At 38.1% G+C, this 23,992-nt stretch overlaps 1 protein-coding gene across 1 annotated transcript; it reads right to left on the reverse strand.

Annotated features, from left to right (window-relative positions):
* Nucleotides 1–299: 299 nt before the first annotated feature.
* On the reverse strand, nucleotides 300–22,956 carry LOC143629097 (uncharacterized). Its single transcript, XM_077098459.1, has 26 exons — nucleotides 22,787–22,956; nucleotides 22,601–22,681; nucleotides 22,391–22,528; nucleotides 22,202–22,312; nucleotides 21,935–21,985; nucleotides 21,740–21,844; nucleotides 21,570–21,695; nucleotides 21,378–21,509; nucleotides 21,076–21,288; nucleotides 20,927–21,005; nucleotides 20,298–20,386; nucleotides 20,136–20,219; nucleotides 19,983–20,057; nucleotides 19,849–19,896; nucleotides 19,682–19,777; nucleotides 19,364–19,593; nucleotides 15,005–18,072; nucleotides 14,839–14,915; nucleotides 14,674–14,754; nucleotides 14,519–14,590; nucleotides 14,345–14,450; nucleotides 14,223–14,277; nucleotides 13,994–14,122; nucleotides 13,786–13,903; nucleotides 745–824; nucleotides 300–615 (listed from the first exon to the last, which is right to left on the reverse strand). Exons 1-26 carry the CDS (start codon nucleotides 22,952–22,954, stop codon nucleotides 300–302), a joined length of 5,928 nt encoding a protein of 1,975 aa, XP_076954574.1. The 5' UTR covers nucleotides 22,955–22,956.
* Between the last annotated feature and the right edge of the window lie 1,036 nt (nucleotides 22,957–23,992).

A 23,992-nucleotide genomic window follows, 5' to 3' on the forward strand; every position in this document is an offset into this window, starting at 1 on the left:
CAGTCGTATCATTATTCTTATTTGCTAGTTTCACAGCATAATGAATAAAATCAAATACACCATATTTTTTTATGGCCAAGTTGGTATGGCAATCATATTTACATGCAACGGTTCTGTTGAATAATTTTCAAATACATCTCCCAACATTCAAATACAAATGAAACATTCAGACCCAACAATTGGGTTTTACAAAATGATGTTAACAGTAGCAAATAGGATACATGAATACATATTGAAGACAACAAAACAAAACCAAAAAAGCTAAATCCATCACATGAACATGACTATTCTCTATCTGCCTAATGTCTTCTTTCCCATTTGCCTTCACGTCGTTCTCTAACCTGCCTCGACTTATTCCCTCTCCGCTGACCAGATTGGCCATCCAACGCCATTACTAGATCCGCTTCACCAAGGCTCCCCGTATCACCCGAGTCTCTGCTACCATCAAAGTTTTCTTCATCGCCGCCTTCATCACGTGCTTGCAGAAGAGTTGGTTGACCCGAAAACTGTCGTGACCCTGAGAGAACCACAGCTGGCATTGAAGAAGAATTAGGGTTTGTTAGATCGTTTGTTAGTCTTCCGTTATCCCGTTCCCGATATCTCTCTCGAGGTCGACTGCATGCACCATTGAGAAAATTAGAAACTAAAATTGACCCCTTTACTTGCATTGGTCGAATTGGGGTCTGGCTCAAACAATATAAAGTAAATGGGTTATGCGGGTTGAAAGTAGACACTAAAGTATACCTGTTGTTAGAGGGAAATTCCCTTCGTGAACCTGGCCGAAGCCCCGACTCAGCCTGTTCTAGCTCTCGTTGGAGTTCCCTCTACAAAAATGTATTAAAAAAACAAGAATATGTTAATTGTTATACAACCGTATGCCTTAAAATAATTATATATTTTGTAATGAAACTAGGATGTAAACGAGCCGAGCCGCTCGTGAGATACTCTATAATTGGTTTGCTAAAAGAGTCAACATGCTTGAGCCTATAAATAAGCTCGTTAGTAAGCAAACCCGAGCTTCATATAACATGCTCAGCTAGGTTGGTGAGCTAAACAAGCCTATTCAAGGTAATAAATATATATTACATAATAAAAATAACTATACATATAAATATGATAAAATAACTAAATAACACACACACACACACACGTAGGGGAGGGTTCATGCGAAAACCGCAATATTATGAGAAAACCGAGAAAACTACTACCAGCCAATCAGTTCTTTTTCATTTCTTTTAAATAAGGTTAGTATTGTAAAAAATATGTAACTCACAAGGTTACATATATGTATCTCATACGAGGTACATATGCGTAGCTTATATGTATCTCGATAAATGCACGTAGTTTTTTATTTTGACTAATTACAATTTGTCATTTAAAATTACCCAAATTATGGATTGGGTCCTTTCCGTAAATGGCTTTCACTCTCTATCCTTTATTTGCATAATCGCCTCGGTTTTAGTCCTTTACACTGACGGGCATCCACTTTCTCTGTTAAGTGGAAGCATGTGTTAAGTGGAAGCATGTGCGCCATGCCATGCACATGAGGGCATAAATGTAACTTCCAGCCCCTTGTTATCAATTATTAATAAATAATTAAATAATATCATTTTTTTATTACTAGTAAACCTAAGATCCAACCCCACCCACCCAGGCCACCCCACCCCATCAGGTCTACACCATCAAACATTCCACCACCACAACCGGCCACAATGCTTTCTCCATCAGGTCTAACCCGCCGGCTAAAACACTCGCAATGGCAACTAATTGCATGGTCTCTTTATACCCTCAAGACCACCGGCCGGACCCCGGCGGCAAGGCCCAGAGGACTCATGGGTGCATTGGTAGGTGTCATCTACCTGGTGGTGGTGGGGATTGTGGGGTGGTCTTTGTACACCAAGCCCGAAAACGCTTCGGGTCTGCCTAATGGGCCATTCTGGTTGTTGGGTGTTGCAGAAGGGTTGCCAAACGAGTCGCTGGTGGCGATCTGGGTGGTGTTTTGGTTGGATCTGATGGATTAATAATTGAGCCTATTGAGGGGAGAAAAATTGTCATCCTGAGTTTGTTCTTCTCCTTCCTCCTCTTCCATACCATCCAATCGATGAGGTGGATTTTGGATGTATATCGCAACCCTATTTTTAAGTGTTCGATTGGAAATTGAGTTAGGTCCAGTGGGTTCAAATTCCAGTGTCGCTCCTTTGTTGGTGGTGGTAGCTGATGGTTTTCACAGTTTTTTCGTATCTTTTAAGTTTTCTAATCATCCCCTCTCTCTACATGTGTGTGTGTGTGATAGAGATCTTATTAGTTTATACTTAATAGTCGTTTGTAATTGTGGGAGGGGGTAAGTGTAATTTCTATTTCTATAAGTAAGGTCCAATAGTCATTTAAAAAGGTTAAGATAATAGATATTTTGTTAGGCTCATTGCAATTAGCATGAGAGGGGCATAGCCCGGGACCACTTCGGTGGTTAGTTATCATTGTAGATCCTTTGAGATCATCTTCTTCAATATAATAATATAGTTTAAACATTTGATTTCATCTTATATGTCCTAATTCAATTTCATACCGAGTTCATATCATTGGTCGGACCTGCCTTGCTTCCCTTTCAACTGCAATTTCCAGATCTGGTTTGTACCCTGTTTTCCTTTCAATTTCACATTCCAGATCTGTGCACCCATCGGATATCAGATCCAATTAGTTTCAGTTCTGATTTTCAGATCTAAATCCGATTTCTCATTTCGGTTTATATCTCCGAATTCCTCTATTTTATTTCTTCAATTTTCATATTCGATTATGGTTAATCAAACCTCTCGCCTCGATACTCATGACCAACAGATCGCTCAATTACAGCAAGATGTTGGTGAGATTAAGGCATCTTTGGCTGCGGCTCGATCGGAATCGAGCGAATTTCAGAAAACTGTTCTCGCTTGGATGAAGCAACAAGATAAACGACCGATCGATTATCCGTCGTCGGGATCTGGCCTTTCCGGTAATGGGGGGTTTCCATCGCAACAGTCGTTCGACTCCAACTCTGATAATATTGCACCGCCCGGTTTGCCTTGGGCGGTGAAGAAGGTAAATTACCGGAGTTCAATGGTTTCGATCCTCAGGGGTGGATCCAAAAGGCAAGCCTCTATTTCGACATCAATGGCACGCCGGCGGAATCACGCATTCGATTGGCTCAATTGAGCATGGTTGGCACCGCGCAACATTGGTTCACCATCGTCACACAGGTTAATGATTCTCTCTCTTGGGTGGAATTTCAGGGCAAATTATTGCAACGATTTAGCGGATTAGAAATTCAGAATCCTTATGAACATTTAGCTAGTATTCGGCAATCGGATTCAATCTTTGATTACATAGATGATTTCGAGTATTTGTTATCTTTGGTTCCTCGTTTAACGGAATCCCAAACTATCGGGTATTTTATCGCTGGTTTGAAGGATGATGTCAAACCGAGGGTTCGTTTACATCGTCCATCTTCTTTCATAGATGTGATGTCTTTGGCTAGGGACGTTGAGTTGATGCTTCGGCCATTGGATTCCAACACGTTGCTGTCTCGTTTTCGGTACTCTCAGCATGCGGGGCTACCAATGTTGTATCCGGGTATTGGGCATCGTTCGTTGGGCAATACGGTGTCCAAACCTGTTGGGAATTACGACCCTGCCAATGGACATATGGGCGGTCGTGATCGGGGAGTTCGTTCCTTATCTCGCACCGAGTGGGAGGAACGCAGGAAGAAAGGATTATGTTACAAGTGTGGACAGCCCTACGGTCCAACTCATAGGTGTCCGGATGGTAAACTTCGTGTGTTGTTGCTCGGGGATGATGAATCTGATGGTTTCGAGGGGATGCATTGTCAGTTGGAGCATTTGGACGATTCCCATGCTGACGGGTTTATTCTTCCGGCTGTGGGGTCTTCTATCAAGCCTTGAGGACAAGTCTTGCGTTATGGGGGAAGCATTGATAGAGATCTTATTAGTTTATACTTAATAGTCGTTTGTAATTGTGGGAGGGGGTAAGTGTAATTTCTATTTCTATAAGTAAGGTCCAATAGTCGTTTAGAAAGGTTAAGAAAGATAAAAGATATTTTGTTAGGCTCATTGCAATTAGCATGAGAGGGGCATAGCCCGGGACCACTTCGGTGGTTAGTTATCATTGTAGATCCTTTGAGATCATCTTCTTCAATATAATATTTCAATGTAATAATATAGTTTAAACATTTGATTTCATCTTCTTATATGTCCTAATTCAATTTCATACCGAGTTCATATCAGTGTGGGTAAAGTAAAGAGTTCAAGCTTGAAAATTTTCTCACGAGCGGAGCTCAAGATTTAGATATAGAGCTCCAAACTAAAAGAATGATAAGATATAGAAAATAAACAAATTCTTGTTAAAAGTGGTTTTCACAGTTTTTTCGTATCTTTTTAAGTTTTCTAATCATCCCATCTCTCTACATGTGTGTGTATTAGCAATAATAATATCCCTCCAAAGATATAATTCAAATTATTTCAAATCCACAATCTGTAACGTATGATCCTATTTTAAATAGTTTTGAATAGGTTTATTTAGTCTTAAATGTAGCTGATTTGTAGCTTGTAACTGATTTCATTTTCTTGTATTTATACCCTTCTATTGTTAATATCAAGATTATCTTTGGTTGATCTTTTCATATGGTATCAACCATGCCTTCCCTTCTCTACTTCTAATTCCAGCAATAATATCTCTGGCCAGTCCTGCTTTTCCAGCCACCCTAATTCACTACCCAGCTCTAAAGTTCTAATTTTCTGCCACCACAATACACCTTCAAAATGTCAACACAAAGCAACCGTGACTTGTCCACCATCTCTCAACTTCCCCTCAACTTCCCTTCTCATCTTCCCACATACATGAGAACACATTTTGCTTTTGCAGCTCAGACCCAAAACTCCCCAAAACAATGGCACAACATAAACGCAGCACGTGCTCGTCCTTTTTTAGGGAAGTGTCAATTTTGTTTCATACATGGACACTCCTTGACATCATGTTATGTATTCAAGAAACAATTCCCTCAAGTTACACTCCCACCACTTCCACGACATGATCAACAAAACCACAAGCTCACCTGATAGAAGCTTCAACAAGTTCATCCAACCCTACTTGGCTTATTGATAGTGGTGCGTCTCACCACATCACTAACGACTTAAACACACTCTCAATTCATACACCTTACAACGGTACCGATGAACTTGTCATCGGCGATGGTTCTTCCCTAACTATCACTCATGTTGGTTCCTTAAGGATTGATTTTCATAAAATACTTCTGTTATCTTAACTAACGTCCTTTGCGTTCCTTCCATATCCAAAAACATTATCTCTATTTCACAATTATGTATTGATAATAACATATTATTTCAATTTTTTTCTTCCAACTTTCTTATCAAGGACTCCCGCTCCAATCAAATTTTACTCCAGGGAACGGCTACCTGTGGTATCTATGAACTTCGTTCTATATCACCACCATCTGTTTTTCATATCCAACAAAATCAGTCCACTTCATGGCATCATCGCCTTGGACATCCACATTCTCAAGTTTTACAAATTTTAGCATCTACTATTCCTTCTATCAAAAACTTAAAAAATAATTGCAATGCTTGTTGCATTAATAAAAGTCACAAGTTTCCATTCCATGCTTCATCTCTTTCACCTACACAACCATTACAATTGATTTTTTCGGATGTTTGGACATCTCCCATAACATCTTTTGACGGCTTTAAATACTATATTATATTTGTAGATCATTTTTCTAAATATATTTGGATTTATCCGTTAAAGCACAAATCCGACTCTCTCACCACTTTCATTAGATTTCAACGTCTTGTTGAAATTATCTTCAATTAAAAATTAAACAATTATTCTCCGACAATGGAGGAGAATACATCAAATTCGCTTCTCATCTTGCTTCTTGTGGCATTTCTCACTTAACATCTCCACCACACACACCCGAACATAATGGCTATGCCAAAAGGCGCCATCGTCATATAGTCGAAACGGGTCTTGCCTTACTCTTTCATGCCAAAATCCCATTAAAATTTTGGCCCTTTGCTTTCACTACCGCCACCTATCTCATAAATCGTCTCCCCACCCTACACTAAAAAATAACTCTCCTTATTATTGCCTATTTAAAAAAATTCCCAACTATGACAAACTAAAAAATTTTGGATATCTAGCCTACCCTTGGTTACGACCATATTCACCACACAAACTTCACACAAGATCTATTCCTTGCATCTTCATTGGTTACTCTTCCTCTCAAAGTGCTTACCATCTTCTTAATCCTCTAACCAACAAAATCTATACTTCCCGACACATACACTGTTGAAACAGAATTCCCATACACCACTCTAACCCAAACCGACACACAAACAACTCTAATACTTGATTCTTGGCTTCATATACAACTAGTCCCCACTTCTCAATCATCACCTCAATCTCCTTCAACCACCGACACCACAGCTCCTCCCATTGAAACTTACACCCGCAAATCCACCCAACACAATAATCCCACACAACCTGCATTCTCTAAATACCCAACAGGTCCAACCATCGCACACCAACTCTTCTACACAGCCTTCCACACTGTTATGTTGTGGTCTCCGATCCATCATGGGTCGGGTCCGGTTTAGACGAATAGACAGAATTAGGAGATTAAGCTGTTTGAGTTTTGGCCAAGCCCAAAAGCTCTAATCAGGCCCAGTTTAGTTAAAGGGTTAAACTCTAATTGTCTAGTCTATATATTCTCTCCTGTACTTGTAAGTTTGTATCACTCAATAATAAGAAAACCCTAGTTATCGACAGTGGACGTAGGTCATACACCGTGACCGAACCACTTAAATCCTTGTGTCTCTTTCGTTTATTCTTTCGGTTTTACTATTGTATTCGTGTTTGTGTGTGACTCCGAACCTAACAATTGGCATCAGAGCCTGGTTCTCGATTATACACACAGTTCCGCCGCCGCTGCTCCGCTGCTACAGTACCGCCGCCGCCGCTACAGCGCCGCCGCTGATTAGGGTTCCGCAGCTGCTAGTTCGTTTTTTCTGATCAGTTTCCAGTCCTTTTATTCCTTGGGTAGTTTGGTTGTTTGCTGTAATCAAAACTCAGTTTGGATAATGGCTGAGGACGGAAAGATCAAGATTGAGAAGTTTGATGGTCAGGATTTTGGATGGTGGAAAATGCAAATTGAGGATTTGCTATGTCAGAAAGATTTAATGGAAGCACTAGAAGAGAGGAAACCGGAAAGTATGAAAGATGATGAGTGGAAGGTACTTGACAGAAAAGCCATAGCTGTTATTAGACTCTCACTAGCTAAGAATGTGGCATTCAATATTGTAAATGAAACTACCACGTATGGTCTTATGAAAGCCTTGTCAAATATGTATGAAAAGCCTTCTGCATCAAACAAGGTATTTCTGATTAGACAGCTAGTTAACACCAGAATGAAGGAAGGGGCATCTATTACCTCTCATGTTAATGACTTCAACACTATTATTTCTCGTTTGTCTTCTGTTGATATCAAGTTTGATGATGAAGTTCAAGCGTTACTCTTGTTATCCTCGTTACCCGAAAGTTGGTCAGGGACTGTTACTGCAGTTGGTAGTTCTTCTGGGAATACTAAGCTTACTTTTGAAGGAGTCCGGGATTTGATTTTAGGGGAGGACATAAGAAGAAGGAATTCTGGTGAGACATCTAGTTCTATATTGAGCACCGAAGGGAGAGGTAGGAGAAGAGAGAAAGGTAATGGCAGGGGTAGGTCAAAGTCTAGAAGAAGAAGTCAGTCAAAGCCCAGAAAAGACATTGAGTGTTGGAATTGCAAAGAAATGGGGCATTTCAAAAACCAATGCCCTAACCCCTCAATTTCAAAAGAAAAGAAAGAATCTAAGAAGGAAGTTAATCTGGCCACCGGTTCAGATGATTCAGAAGGTTCAGAAGAGACTCTTATCTGCTGTGTTGAAGAATCAACAGATTCATGGATTATGGATTCTGGTGCATCTTTTCATGCCACTTATAGCACGAAGAAGATGAAGAATCTCCGAACAGGTAATTTTGGTAAAGTTTGTTTGGCTAATAATCATGCTGTTGATATCACGGGGATGGGGGATATTGAACTAAAAACTTCATTGGGCACCTCATGGACTCTAAAGGATGTTCGGGTCGTTCCTAGCCTTAGAAGAAAGCTAATTTCTGTTGGGCAGTTAGATGACCAAGGATATGATGTTATGTTTGGTGGGGGTCAATGGAAAGTTGTGAAAGGGAATCTTGTGATCGCCAGAGGTAAAAAGAAGGGCACTTTATACATGGTTGAAATTCCAGCTGATGGGGTAAATGCAGTGACCAGTGGACCGAGTCAGTCTAGTTTGTGGCACCAACGACTCGGCCACATGAGTGAAAAAGGGATGAAAATGCTCGTTGCTAGAGGAAAAATTCCAGAACTGAAGAAGGTTGAATCTGAATTTTGTGAACCATGTGTTTTCGGTAAAAAGAAGAAAGTATCTTTTGTGAAGACCGGAAAACAACCGAAAGCTCAGAAATTGGAGCTTATTCACTCTGATGTCTATGGACCAACTTCAGTCTCTTCTTTGGGAGGATCGCACTATTATGTCACCTTCATTGATGATTCGACACGCAAGGTATGGGTTTACTTTCTTAAAAATAAATCTGATGTTTTTGATATTTTTAAGAAATGGAAAACTGCTGTTGAATTGGAAACTGATTTGAAGGTGAAATGCTTGAAGTCGGATAACGGTGGTGAATACGTTAGCAAAGAATTCCGTGATTATTGTGAAGAGTACGGTATTCGGATGATCTTTACAGTCCCTGGCACTCCTCAACAAAATGGAGTGGCAGAACGAATGAACAGGACGTTAAATGAAAGGGCAAGAAGTATGAGACTTAATGCCGGGCTTCCAAAGACGTTCTGGGCAGATGCAGTTAACACTGCAGCTTATTTAATTAACCGGGGATTGTCAGTACCGTTGGGTTTCAAGACACCAGAAGAAGAGTGGAAAGGTAAAGCTGCAAATTATAAGCATTTGAAAGTCTTTGGGTGTAGCGCTTATGATCTAGTGAAAAATGACAAGCTTGATGCTAAAGCAAAAAAATATGTTTTCATTGGATATGGGTCAAACGAAATGGGCTACAGGCTTTGGGATTTAGAAAGCAGAAAAGTAGTCAGAAGCAAGCATGCAACTTTTAATGAGGCTGAGTTATACAAAGATAGAAACACTTCAAAATCAAGGGTTCAGAAAGAGCAGGTTGAATATGAAATTGATGCTCAGAAAAAGACAGTTGAGTCAGCTACCGAACCCGAGACAGAAACTGAAGAAACCACAGTTCCTGAATTTGAAGATGATGATATTGGCGGAAATGAAAAGTCAGAGGGAGTCTCTGACAGTGGGAGTTCAGAGTCTGAGGATGAACAGTCTCCACAAGAACCTGACCCGCCTCAGCACTGGGTTAGGAGGTCCACCAGAGTTTCTAAACAGCCGGTACGTTACAAACCTTCAGTTAATTATCTCCTTTTAACTGAAAATGGTGAGCCAGAGAGTTATTATGAAGCACTTAAGTTGAAAGATTCGCTCCAGTGGGAGCATGCTATGAAGAAGGAGATGAACTCTTTGAGTAAAAACCAGACATGGGTTCTAACCAAGTTTCCACCAGATAAAAGAGTTCTACAGAATAAATGGGTCTATAGAGTCAAGGAAGAACATGATGGGTCTAAACGATACAAAGCTCGTTTAGTGGTCAAGGGTTTCCAGCAAAAGAAGGGAATTGATTATAATGAAATATTCTCTCCAGTTGTGAAGATGACCACCATCAGATTGATCTTAAGTATTGTTGCTGCAGAAAATTTACATCTAGAGCAATTAGATGTTAAAGACAGCATTTTTACATGGTGATCTTGACGAGGAGATCTATATGGCACAACCTGAGGGATTTCAGGTTGCCGGGACAGAAAAATGGGTCTGCAAATTGAAGAAAAGCTTGTATGGTCTGAAGCAGGCACCTAGGCAATGGTACCTAAAGTTTGATGATTTTATGGTGAGAACTGGGTACAAGAAATGCGAGGCCGACCATTGCTGCTACTTAAAGAAGTTTAAAGGCTCATATATCATTCTACTTCTTTATGTAGATGATATGTTAATTGCAGGATCTGATATGAAGGAGATTCGCAAGTTGAAGAAACAGTTGTCTGATGAATTTGAGATGAAAGATCTTGGTCCAGCCAAACAGATTTTGGGGATGAGTATATCCAGAAAGAAAGATGGCTCCATAACACTATCCCAAGAGAAATACATAGGGAAAGTGTTAGAAAGATTCAGGATGAATGATGAGAAGGCTAAACCGAGAAACACACCTCTGGGAAGTCATTTCAAACTTACCAAAGACCAGTCTCCCAGAACAGAGGAAGAAAGAACAGAGATGGCTAAAGTTCCGTATGCATCTGCTGTTGGCAGTCTCATGTACGCCATGGTTTGTACACGGCCAGACATTGCTCATGCTGTCGGGGTAGTTAGTCGTTTTATGTCGGATCCGGGAAAGGAACATTGGGAAGCGGTGAAATGGTTACTCAGATACTTAAAGGGTACTTCCAGCTTGGGGTTATGTTTTAAGGGGAAGGATACAATTCTCAGGGGTTATTCAGATGCTGATCTGGGTGGATGTAAGAAGACGTTTAAAAGCACTACCGGTTATGTTTTCACAGTTGGGGGAACAGCAGTATGTTGGATGTCCAGACTTCAGAAAAGTGTTGCTTTATCAACCACTGAGGCAGAATATATGGCAGCAGCCGAAGCAAGTAAAGAATTAGTATGGTTGAGAACTTTTCTTGAAGAGTTGGGAAAGAAACAGGCAGAGTTCTTCTTATATTGTGACAATGAGAGTGCAGTGAAACTTGCGAAGAATCCAGTCTATCATTCGAAGACTAAGCACATCGGGAGGAGATATCACTTTGTCAGAGATTTGATCAGTGATGGTGTTTTCAGTTTGAAAAATATCTCAGGTGCTAAGAATCCAGCAGATATGTTCACCAAGCCGGTGATACTGGATAAGCTGAAGCTGTGCAGAGCTTCAGCAGGCCTTCAGGAATAATGTTGAGAAGGCGAAGGGTAACTAGGAGGTGCAAAACCAGATGGGTTTTATTTTACATGTACAAGGCAATGCAGGTGAAGACATTTTACGTCTCCAAATGGGAGCAGGTTGAAATGTTTGACGCATCCAAGTGGTGGTTTAGAGAAGATGTCTCGAAGCCCAAGTGGGAGATTGTTATGTTGTGGTCTCCGATCCATCATGGGTCGGGTCCGGTTTAAACGAATAGACAGAATTAGGAGATTAAGCTGTTTGAGTTTTGGCCAAGCCCAAAAGCTCTAATCAGGCCCAGTTTAGTTAAAGGGTTAAACTCTAATTGTCTAGTCTATATATTCTCTCCTGTACTTGTAAGTTTGTATCACTCAATAATAAGAAAACCCTAGTTATCGACAGTGGACGTAGGTCATACACCGTGACCGAACCACTTAAATCCTTGTGTCTCTTTCGTTTATTCTTTCGGTTTTACTATTGTATTCGTGTTTGTGTGTGACTCGGAACCTAACACACACAACCTGATCAGCATCAAACCAACCCATTACCACCGACTCAACCTAATACCACTCAGCATGATCAGGCCCAAATAAACCCGTCCCACCCACCTCTACGCCCATCATCACTCAAACAAACTCTCAAACTATAGACCACCTATCCCCTAGACCCACTAGAAAAACAAGAAATCCAAACCCAAAATATCTTTTTTATGCTCTCTCTCAACCCTTTCCAGAACCTACTACCATCACTCAAGCACTAAAACCACCTCAATGGCGCAAAGCCATAGAAGACGAACATGATGCCCTTCTTCGTAATAATACCTGGTCACTTGTTTCTCCAGATTCCATGCCTAATATAATTGGTTGCAAATGGGTTTACCGCACCAAATTCAAATCTGATGGGTCTGTTGATCGCCTTAAAGCACGTCTTGTTGCAAAAGGTTTCAATCAACGTTCTGGTCTTGACTACAAAGAAACCTTTAGTCCGGTTGTTAAACCAGCTTCTCTCCGTCTTATCCTTGCCCTAGCCGCTTCCCATAATTGGTGCCTACGCCAATTAGATATCAATAAGGCCTTTTTACAAGGAACACTCACCCATCCCGTCTACATGTCCCAACCTCCCGGATTTGTTAATCCCTCATTTCCAACTCACGTTTGCAAACTACAAAAAGCCATTTATGGCCTTCGTCAAGCTTCTCGTGCTTGGTATGAGGAACTCAAATCCTTTCTTCTCTCAAATAAATTCAAACCTACCATTTCCAACCCTTCACTATTTATCAATCACTCATCTACTCATCCAATTTATATTCTAGTCTGTTGATGATATCATCATTGCAGGTCCCAATTCTTCCCTTATCAACTCCCTTATCTCAACCCTTGCTAATCGTTTCTCCTTAAAGGATTTAGGCAATCTCTCTTACTTCCTTGGTGTAGAAGTTATTCACCAATCTAATGGTTTATTTCTTTCCCAATCTAAATACATCCATGATATTCTCCATAAGGCCAACATGAGTGAATGTAAACCGGCATCCACACCTATGTCAACCTCAATCCATTTAACCACCACTGACGGCACCCCTCTACCTACACCTACTGATTACCGTTCATTTGTGAGGGCACTACAATATTTGGCATTAACCCGACCTGATGTTTCCTACACCGTAAACAAACTATCACAATATATGCATAACCCTACCGACATGCATTGGGCTGCCCTCAAACGGTTACCACGATATCTACATGGTACAATCCACCATGGCCTTCTTATCCGACGTGACTCCCCATTACAGCTTCACGCCTTCACCGATGCTGATTGGGGTGGTGACGAACAAACTTATAGGAGTACCACAGGTTATATCGTTTATCTAGGATCAAACCCGGTAGCTTGGAGCTCAAAACGACAACCCACCTTAGCTCGTTCCTCCACTGAAGCCGAATTTAGAGCTGTTGCATCAACAACCGAAGTTCAATGGATTATCAATCTACTGTATGAACTCGGCTTTAAATCCACGGTCACTCCTACCATTTATTGTAATAGTCTAAGTGCTACTCATTACTCCGCAAACCCTGTTTTTCATTCACGAATGAAGCATCTAGCAATGGATTTCCACTTTGTTCGTGAAAAGGTATAAGAAGGCTCTATACGGGTTACCCACATCAAAGGTGATGATCAACTAGCGGATGCTCTAACCAAGCCTATACTAAAAGACCGCTACCGAAATCTTCTATCCAAGATTGGACTTATTTCAAGATCATCCATCTTGGGGGGGCATATTAGCAATAATAATATCCCTCCAAAGATATAATTCAAATTATTTCAAATCCACAATCTGTAACTTATGATCCTATTTTAAATAGTTTTGAATAGGTTTATTTAGTCTTTAATGTAGCTGATTTGTAGCTTGTAACTGACTTCATTTTCTTGTATTTATACCCTTCTATTGTTAATATCAAGATTATCTTTGGTTGATTTTCAGTGTGTGTGTAAAGTAATAGCCTAGCCGAGTTCAAGCTTGAAAATTTTCTCACGAACAAAGCTCAAGATTTTGAATATAGAGCTCCAAACTAGCCAAGCTCAAGCTTAGGCAAACTCGACCTCGGCTTGGATCGTTTACAGCACAGATAAACTGTATTTTAAAAAATATAAAAAGGAAGAAATAAAAACAATTACTTGTGTTCTCCTTTCTTTCTCCATATCAAGATTATGCTGAAGCTCACTAGTTTTGGCACGTTCAGCCGCCAATATTTTTTGTCTCTCAATCTCATTTTCCATTTCTGCAGCCCTTTCTCTATCAAAACAGGATATCCATTTTCACATCATTTTATATAAAAGTTCCACAAAATAATTATTAAACTTTATAACATAAAAAAATAGTAACCTGTCAAGTTCTTGAAGAAGCTCTGCTTCACGCAGAGCAATTTCCTCCAAGTATTTTTGGCGCGCCTGTCTTACAAGCAACTTTTTCTGTCTACGCGCTACAATTTCTTCTTTAAGCTTTGCCTTTTCACTATCAGCATAAAAAAATTAGATTAATAATTTCCAACATATAAATTGATCAACCATATTATTGAAGAATATTAAATAAAGTAACAAGATTTCCAACATACAGAGACTCAATTTCATCTTTGATTTCTTGAAGACGTTTATCTTCCTTCCCATAACCTGAATTCAACAAAATAACATAAAAAATATTGTCGAATGCATATTTATGTTGATTTAAGAAAATTACTTGCTAGAAAAGGAAGCTTTCTCCAATCTGTGAAATCATTAGATGACTCGTGAGCATGCTGCTCATTGCGTATTAAAGCTACTTCAATCTCAGCCTCCTGAATTTCCTGTGAAACATTAACATCCGTTAGTTATTTTGAAAAGGTAACTAAAATCTCGTGAATACAAAAATTACCATGAGTTTTTCATCAGTTTTCTTGGAGAAGAAGTCAAAGTATGACTGTACAGAAGTCAAAGTCGCAAGAACCTACAACATAAATTAAATATAATAAACACAAAAATAGACTTTAGAATCTAATATTACTGAACAATGAATCATATCACATATACCTGAAGAAGTGACTCGCGTGTACTTCCGAAATCTGAGTCTTCTTGTTTTGGAATATTTGATGTGAGAACACCCTTGAGAATCTATTCACGCCAACATTAACACGTTAAAATATTTTCGTTAAAAGATTAAATAAACGTTTATTATAAAAATAATAATCAAAATACCCCTTTGGCTTCATCTCCTTCATTTTTAAGCTTACAAAGAGCCCGACAAGCACTTTGAACAAGATCTTCATTCTTTCCTGTATAAAACAATTACAATAACCATCAAAAAAGATAAAACTATACAATATAAAAAAACCCGTTAAGCATTTCAAAATTCAAACTTTACCCGTTTTTGAAAGACCCAAAGTTTCAATATTTCTCCAAATATTTTGAGGAATTAAAGAAACATCTTCAACAGGAGAGTACAAACAGACAGTGGCAATCAAAGCTAATGAGAGTTGCATAAAAGGTCCTTCACAAGTCTGTTGACCAAGGTTGACTAAACACGGAAGGAAACTGTCAGCTGCACCAAGAACAGATTGTAACTGTGGTCTCTCAGCAAACGGGACACATTTAACTAGAAGCGCCAGCGCGTGTGTCCTCAAGAGTGCTGACGTGTCACTTGAAGCTAGCACAATAACCCGATCCCACGTGTTTGAAACAATTGAAGATAATATCGACTCATCACATAAATGATTTTGTTCAACTATCGTTACACCGTCGCCTTCTTGACTCACCAACTGTCCCAAATGTTTAACTGCAGTAAAACGTTGTTCTGGTTCGATATGACTCATCATTGACGATAAAAGGTCAACTAACGGAAGTTGACTTTCTAGAAGACTCTGGATGTTTCTGTTAAATAACAATGATAACCACTTATCTGTCTGCAACCGCCAAGAAACTTTTGGAGCGTTTTGTGAAAACTTCTTCATTGCTAAACAAAGAGGCCCAATTACTTTATCCAAACCCAAAAACCGAGGTCCGTCAAGTATGCAGTCAATAACTGTAGATGCAACCTCCCAGCAATGGTTTTCTTGTAAACTAAGAACCTTTTCGGCAAGCTGTTCAAGACTTGTTTTCCAATGAAAATGATCGGTTAAATTATGTGAAACCGAATCTTTATCTCTATGTAACGCGGATGATAAACATCTCGAGTAGACAAAACATTGTGCTGACGTGGCGGTGAGCTTTTTAGCTGGTTGAAAATGAAGCTTCCAGCATAGCTCGATTGTTGGATTAAGCTTGGAAATAAGAATTTCAAGATTTTTTGTGAACTCCGAAATATCTTCAACCGATAACTGATGATGGTCTTGAGTTTGACTCACGGTTTGACTTTTGAAAGCATCAATTAGGAATAATGAATTTGAATCAGAATTCCCATTAATGGGAGTGATATTCAATACTTGTAGTCTTTCAATGAGCAAAGTTTTGCAATTTTCCATTACTCTTTGAAATGCAGAAAGATAGTCATGAAAGGATGTTGCTGACTCAAAGGTAGCAAAGTCAGCCCAAAATGCAAGTGACTGTAATATTTCTTGTTTACTTTTTAATGATAAATCAAGAAAAACCGAGGCTAAAACGAGAATTGTTGGGGCCCGTGAATATGTAACTTGATTCTCCAAGCGGTTGCTTATGTTACAAAAAAGCTCATCAAAACACAATGACTCAAAGTCAAGATTTTCCTCATTAGCCGCCTTCTTTAACGAATAACAGATGAGCGGTTTCAACAAACGTAAAACTGAGTCAAGAAAAGCCACGTCAGCATATGAAGTTGTACATAGAGACTGCAACACTTGTACAACTCTAGGCATTTCAGGCACCATTGCTTCCATGTGCTCACTTACAATGGCTTCAAGTATGTATAAAATGATTGCTTTTGCATTCTTTGCAAGAAAACCTTTAATAAACAAAGATCTTCTAGAAGCTTCCGGATTTTCAAGAAACCGCCATGAACATAAGTCAGAAAACCAACATAATAAATCTGGTACAACGGTAGAAGGAAGAAGTTTTAATTGCAATCCAACCGCTTCCAGTATAACCTCCCCAAATTCTTTAAACTGTCTCCTTAAATTAGGAAAAAACTGACTTATCTCAGGGTAGATTACACGAAAAGACTCGTCTTTCTGGTCAACTTTCTGGTAAAGAGTGTCATTGACCACCGCCATTTCATCACTGAAAATCGACAAGAAATGTGTTAATTCAGACAAATCAGAAGCAAGACCGAGTCTTTCCTTTTGATAATATTTTGCATTACGATTAACGGCCATCCATCCGATAAACCGAACGAGTGGAGATGAAGAACAAGAAAACGATGATATATTCCTAATCCAAACTGAAGATGGAACCAAATTACTAAAACGCCCTTCTTCACCACCACTTGAAGCTACCACCAATTTTTGAAGAAGAATCCAGTGCCATTCAACCTCATGTACCTTAACCAATTCCAACTTCAAAACCCCTTGATGACAATAAGATACAAGCAAATTGTTCAAATATTCAGCAGAACTTAATATGATTTCAGTTATTTGTTCAGGAGGACAATAAAGTTTACTTGCTGACTGTAACAGAAATACCAAACTTTGTAGCAGAATCTCACGTTTCATGTGCTGTTTTTTAAGCAACGAATTAATCAAAAACTTGCATAATAACGCTTGGTTTTGTCTAACTAAAGTGATGGCATCCATATACGATGAATCATGCACAGAAAATTGCATGACATCATTGCTTTCATCATCATTTGGTCCTATTTTCTGACACTCGTAATCCAATTCAGCAGCTTCAAGAAGAACTTCAAGAACTATTTTATCTCGTGTTTTCTCGATATTCGCTATCATTTCCAAATTCCCGTCACTTTTTTCCAATATCTTTCTGATTTCTGTGAACCCATAGTTATTATTATTAATTAACTTAGGATCCGCTTTGAATGACATCATAAAGAAGGGATTGACATAACACTCTGCAGCCAATAACAGAGCATCAATAGCAGCATTATGACCTTCGGGTGTAATAACATCACTTTGTGAACGAAAATCGAGCGCCACCTGGCGAAACTCGTTGGCCCACAACTCACAATCTGCAAATTTCATAAGGTGTAGACATTCTGTAAGCAACTCAGAGTACTCAATATTGGCTGCTTTGTTTTCAACTAACTGTTTTTCTTCTGTGTTGGTTGGATCAGAGGTTGTTTGATCAGGAACATTGGAAACATATGTAAGCACCATGTCTCGTACTTCGGGCGGGGCAAAAAGAATGCTGACATCATCAAAAGATTCTAGCTTGGCATCATCAGTATCATCTTGGTCAATAATCTTTGAAATCGCAGCTTCGTTAATAGAGATGTTTGACTGTTGAGATTTGCCGAGGTCACCATTAGGTGGCAAATGCGCATGAGGCTCCAATATCGAGAGAAGTACACTGCAACATAAAAAAAAGATAAACAAAGTTCGAAAGATAGAAAACTCAAGTACATACACATTGGGGAGGGTTCATCAGAAAACCACAAAGCTAAGAGAAATCTACTACCAAGCAATAATTTCTTTTTCCGTTTCTTTTAATTATAATGTTAGTATTTTAAAAAAAACAAAATAACATATATATCTCTAACCACCATAGTTATGAAAATCGCAGCGCTTGGCCACCTAGGCGTTTTTTTAGCGAAGCGGTGGTTCCCCGCCTTCCTTAATTACAGGCGCTAATTAAGGAGAAAAGTCGGTCCTTGCTTATTTTTCTGCTTGATTTTATTTGATTTTCATTTTTCTGCTTGATTTTATTTGACTTTTATCACTTAACCCGTTTAAACAACTTAACTAAAATTAATTGGGTTAACATAATTAAAGAACACGATTAACAGAGCTTGTGATTGATTCTCAATTTCTCATATTTTTAATTTTAATTATTTGAAGATTCATCCTTTTCATAATTAGAAGTTTAATGTAGTGTGGTTTATTTACTAATTGGCATCATGCAACATGTTAACATTTTTTTAAACGTTAATTTAATTTAGATTGTTGTTGAATAAACTGTCATTACTTTTGATTGGCTTTTGATTGAAAATGCTCAGATCATTCGTTTTTGAATTAACTGCCTGCTTTGACTATATATGTTGGTTATTTTGGTATTTGAGATGATTTTGGTAGTTTATGTTAGAGGATTATGGCTTGAAATATATTGGAATTTGAAAAAAGCGGTATTTTCCTTTGCAAAATATTTTTGAAATTTTTTTATTTAAGTGCGCTTTTTATTCGAGGCCCAAGCTTTTTCTGCGCCTAGCGACTAGGCCCTCAGAGAGGCCTTTGCGCAACGCATTTGATAACAATGCTAACATACAGCTTTTTTTCATTCTTTGGTAAAGAATAATAAGATATAAAAAGGAATGAAAAAAAAAATCTTGTTTAAAAGTGGTTTTTCTAATGATCCCTTTCGCATGTGAGTGTATATATATACATAGGGATACAATCTTTTCAGAACCAGTATAATGTTAAAAACTACGAGAACCACTTAATGCACTTGTACATTGTGCATAAAATATAATTAGATATTACGGGATAAAGAAGTATGGGCGGTTACATAATGGCCAGATGTGCCACATTTATGGTACAGATGCATTATGCGGTTTTCGCAGTTCACAACATACAATCATACATTTTGGTTCTGATTTGAACACTCCCCTATATGTAATGTATGTATAATAAAAGGTGAGGCTTACATTGGGGCAACTGAACCACGTCTCCACTCAAATTCCAAAGATGAAAGAATGGCAGATTTTGTTACTGCTGTTTTGATAATATTTAATGACACGGTGCAATTTTGTTCTTGATTATCATGGAATATTGGAGATACGTTTCCAAACGCGATCGTGCTCTTTAAAGGCGTTAAAGCTGGATCAAGAAACGGGTCCAGAATTTCCAAAAGAAATAGAATCCGGTGCTTAACATCCTAAAAAGGTAAAAAGGAATCATATTTGCATCTTCGAGGAGCAAGTTGTTTGTTAAAAAACAATTTAATGTATGAGAAACAAACTAACCTTATATTTTGCCATTACATCATCCATATGACCAGATAATGCCAAAATAATGTACTTTAAAGCAGCACGTGCATCATCTATCCCAGAATGAGCACCCTAAAAAATTCATTTTATTGATTTGAAAACAAATTTGGGAATCTTTGTAAGGTTTGTAAAGTTTGACTTACGTGAATTACACCTAAAAAGTCCTCGATAAGCTCCACAGCTAAGTCAATCTGAAATTTTGAAAACATGTTTTAGTTCAAAAGCGTGTAAGGTGTAACTTTTGAACCTTGAGATATATAATTTAATCGTATGCAACCTTTGCGATTACTTGACCGATCCATGGTCCAAGCACACCTGTACAGAGATCAATAAGAATACATGCAGCCTTGACCTGCACGGCATGCTAAAATTTAGCCGCTCTCTTTAAATGAGAATGCATATATAAGATAATTGGTAAGAAATAACCAACATTGGATGGTGAAAAAGAAGATAAGTAGCCAGCACATCCATGAAGAAGTGGACGATACAAGGGAGAAGTTGATGTCACCACAACCTGGTAACAAAATTAAAGTAAAATTAGATATTGTTATTGGCATATGTTATAAAATTGATATAAAGAAAACAGGAAAACCTGAGATAATGCATGTTGCACAAAGGGTTGTCTCCATGCAGAAAAACTATCATCAACCTGACCGGAACTGCTAAAATTAGGCCGAAGTGCTGAAAGAGGCAATTAAAGTATTTAAATTGTCAAAATAAGTAACAATTTATCCCCTTAACTAATTAACTCTATAAATAAGGACTAGAACCAGGGTGAGCAGGAAACCAGAAAAAACCAAACTGAAATAACCAAACCCAAACAAAAACTGACGATTTGGTTTTATATTTTCGTAAACCAAACTTAAGGTTTTATATTAAGTAATTTATAAAAATTAAAAAATAGTGTAACCCAAATATTTTAGTCAAAATGTATAACAATCAATTAACAAAAAGATTTAGGCCCAAATTCAAAATTTTGGCCTAACTTTTTTCGACCCAAAAAGTTTACCCCCAAATGCGAAATAAAGTGTAACCCACACATTTTAGTACCAAAAAAATTTCCGATCCCAGTTTTGATTTGATTGTTAATCTAGTGTTTGTTTGAAGCAGCATTAGAGCACCCCCCCCCCCCACCCCCAACAAAAAGAAATTAATAATAATAATAACAACTAACTAAATAAGCAAACAATATTCATATTGAAATCAAATTGGCTAGTAGACCTGGCAGTAAAGCTTGTACAAGTGGCAATGTAGACCAAAACTCAGAATTGTTTCCAGCCAATTTGCTGCAAAGCAGAGGCTGAAACATAAATAAACTTATCAAGATGTAATGCAAATGAGGTTTAGTTTTTAAAAATAAAATCACCCACCTGGGATGCACAAGCAAAAAGAACTTGTAATATCCCTTCTTCAACCGCTTTAATATCCAAAAGTTGCAGATATTTAAAGTCCCAATGATCATTAGTTACTCTAAACTCCTCCCCAAACAAGTTTGAATAATCAGCAGTTTTAAGAGCACCGAACTCATCATCTGTTGTTTCAGGTATTTTGGGATGTACAAGCTTCAGTAAAACCCTAGAAGCCTGAAATAACGTTTATAATAAATATAGGTGAAATTTGTTGCCATTTTATCACTTATAACTTTAGATTTAGATGATAGATCAGTTATTACCATTCTACAAACGGTTCCCATATGAGAATCTTTATAAGCTTTTCTTAACAACAGAAAGATCGCATCGGGCCGGAAAACAGTTGGAGTTGTAGTGTGAGAGAATGTGGATATTGTGTTACGTGATCTCCTTGGCTAAAAATGAAAAATATTTAGTCAACTAAAAGTCAAACTTTAACAATTTCAGGTTTTTACCTCAAAATTAGAGGAAATTGTTAAAGCTGGTGATGAAAGACTGTTCTTAGCTTCAATTTCCAAAGCATTGCTAGATGATTTAACGGTTTCTCTGTGATTATTACAATGAGAACGAATACACGAAAACTAACAAAACACATGAATAATAAATAAAAAGTATTAGTAGTTACTAGCCTCTCATTTAGTATGTGAAGAATTGGATAAAAGGGTCCTGCAAGCATGGCAAGAAACCTAAGAGTAGTGTCAGGAGCATCTGGAAAGCTGTTGAGATCTGCCTGCACAAAAGTATTTTCATTAAGTCATCAAATATGAATATAACAAAACGCTAAGAAGAAAACTTTTCAAAAAATAACAGAAAAATATACCTCAAGTTGGGGAAGATATGTCGTTAACCGATTTGTCAAATCTTGAAGAAGCTATACAGTAGTAGAGTTAGATAAATATATAATGCATAAATATATGTATATGTGTGTGTGTGTGTATTATAAGATGAGGATCCTTAACTTATTCACGAACTTTATAACAAACAATCATTTTATTTATCTATTTTACATATTTAGCATTATTTGGGGGTGATTAGGTCATTTATCATATGTAATTTATGATTATATGAACGTGTGTTTGTGTTCCACCTGAAGATGAATGTCCTCGGCATCTTGTTTGTGAGAAGTAATGTGAGGTAATAGATGATTAATAACAGGCTGAAATTCTGGTTCAAGGCCAATAACTGGAACACCAATCAGCTGCATGACATGAACACATTTAACAAAATAATAATAAGAAAACGAATAGCCTATAAATTCCATACAACATGATACTACCTGAATGAAGAAGATAGCTATGGGATTACCCCTTAAACAAGATATTCTGATATAACGACAGGCGGTATAGTTCATAGGGTACATGATATCGCGGCGAGGTGCTTCACAGCGTGGTCGGACCTTTACAAAGGTCTCTGGCTGGAAAAGAAAGACAGAGGGTTAAAAAGGGAATTTAATTTAATTTAGAATAGTAAGAATGAAAGGTCTTACCTTGTAGCGCAAGCCAAGTGAAATTTCCCATTCCAAGACAGATTTATTGTATATCCTTATGTGTGATAGCAGGCAAGGTTCCTGCAGACATAAATTAAATTAGGGCTTTTAACAAACAAGTGGAGCACATAGCATTGAAAAGTGAAACTGAAAGAATAAGTAGTAGAATGAACAAGAGGTGGATACATCGAGTTGTAGCAGAATCCACTCTTTGGTGTTGGTGGCAGTGGACCAGTGATTACGGAGGTCAATGTTCAGGACATGTGAGGCCTTCTGCGATGGGGATTCACGGGAAATGGCCTTCACTTTGTAACTTAGGGGCTTCTCTCGCCCCTCTAATTCTGTTTCGTTCATCTTCTTCTCTCTCTCTCTCTCTCTCTCTCTCACGAGTGTTTGTTTACTGACTCTTCAGTCTATTCTTTAGCCCATTTAATTTAACTTTTTATATGATATTTATTATAAGCAACTTACTCGATTTATAAATGTTTCATTCCCTGATAGATAATCAAAATCCACCTGTCCAAGGTTTTAATGATGGTGACTCTGGAGATCATGCTTTCCAGTTTAATTATATCTCTTCATTAATAAAGTTATAGTCAAATTAATTCTGGATATGTACCGCTTTCCAAATAAAATAAAAAAAAAAAAACTCTTAATTTGCACAAACATCATTACCAAAATCATCAAGTTAAACCATCACAAGCTACAACATATTTCTCTTTATTCAACACTATAATATTTTTCAAGAATAACAAAACTCTCATTAAAATAATTCTGGGCGTAGTACATATGCAACATAATTAAGCAGGAGAAGCAATTAAAAAATATTGAATAATACCAATGTGGCGAGTTCTTCATCCATCAAAATGTTACAAGCAAATGTTTTTGGATGGTATCTCTAGCCCTTTACTTAATTCTCATGATCATGAACTTGAATTTAGGCTCCGGTCATCCTCCACCACCACAGCACATGTCATGCCTACCTAATATGCATGTGAATCACATTGGGGTGGGGTCATAGTGTTGGTCTTGATTCTTGAGACATTGCACCCTTTGATCCTACTAGCCATCTGCAAGAAGCCTTTGTGCACATGTGAGTCGCATGCACCCAAAAGATCCAAGACGACCCTATAAATAGTATGGCTGCAACCGCAAACCATGGTGAGTCGCATGCGGATCGAAAAAATAGAGAACAAGAAACACACCATCGATGACTACGAAAACGCATAACAGAGAAGTGAGTATGGATACTCGTAAGACTTTACCCTTTTTATCTCCCATCGTGCGCAAGTTTTTAATTTGATTTTCTAGCGTTTAATGTTTTGTTTACTTGTTTGTATTTTGTCTATGTAGTTGCAATTGAGACCATAATCCAGCCTTATTGATGTTTCT

This window comes from Bidens hawaiensis, unplaced genomic scaffold, assembly GCF_021521415.1.
Source record: "Bidens hawaiensis isolate Kalapana, Puna unplaced genomic scaffold, B.hawaiensis_p1.1 tig00005152_1, whole genome shotgun sequence".
NCBI classification, from domain to species: Eukaryota; Viridiplantae; Streptophyta; class Magnoliopsida; order Asterales; family Asteraceae; genus Bidens; species Bidens hawaiensis.

Excerpts from the sequence above, each read along its gene's own strand:
- LOC143629097 (XM_077098459.1), bottom strand. The coding sequence starts at position 22,954 with ATGAACGAAACAGAATTAGAGGGGCGAGAGAAGCCCCTAAGTTACAAA. Across the intron at positions 22,313-22,390 it reads TAGCTATCTTCTTCATTCAG|CTGATTGGTGTTCCAGTTAT; the intron begins GTAGTATCATGT and ends CATGTCATGCAG. Across the intron at positions 21,289-21,377 it reads TGGGAACCGTTTGTAGAATG|GCTTCTAGGGTTTTACTGAA; the intron begins GTAATAACTGAT and ends ACGTTATTTCAG.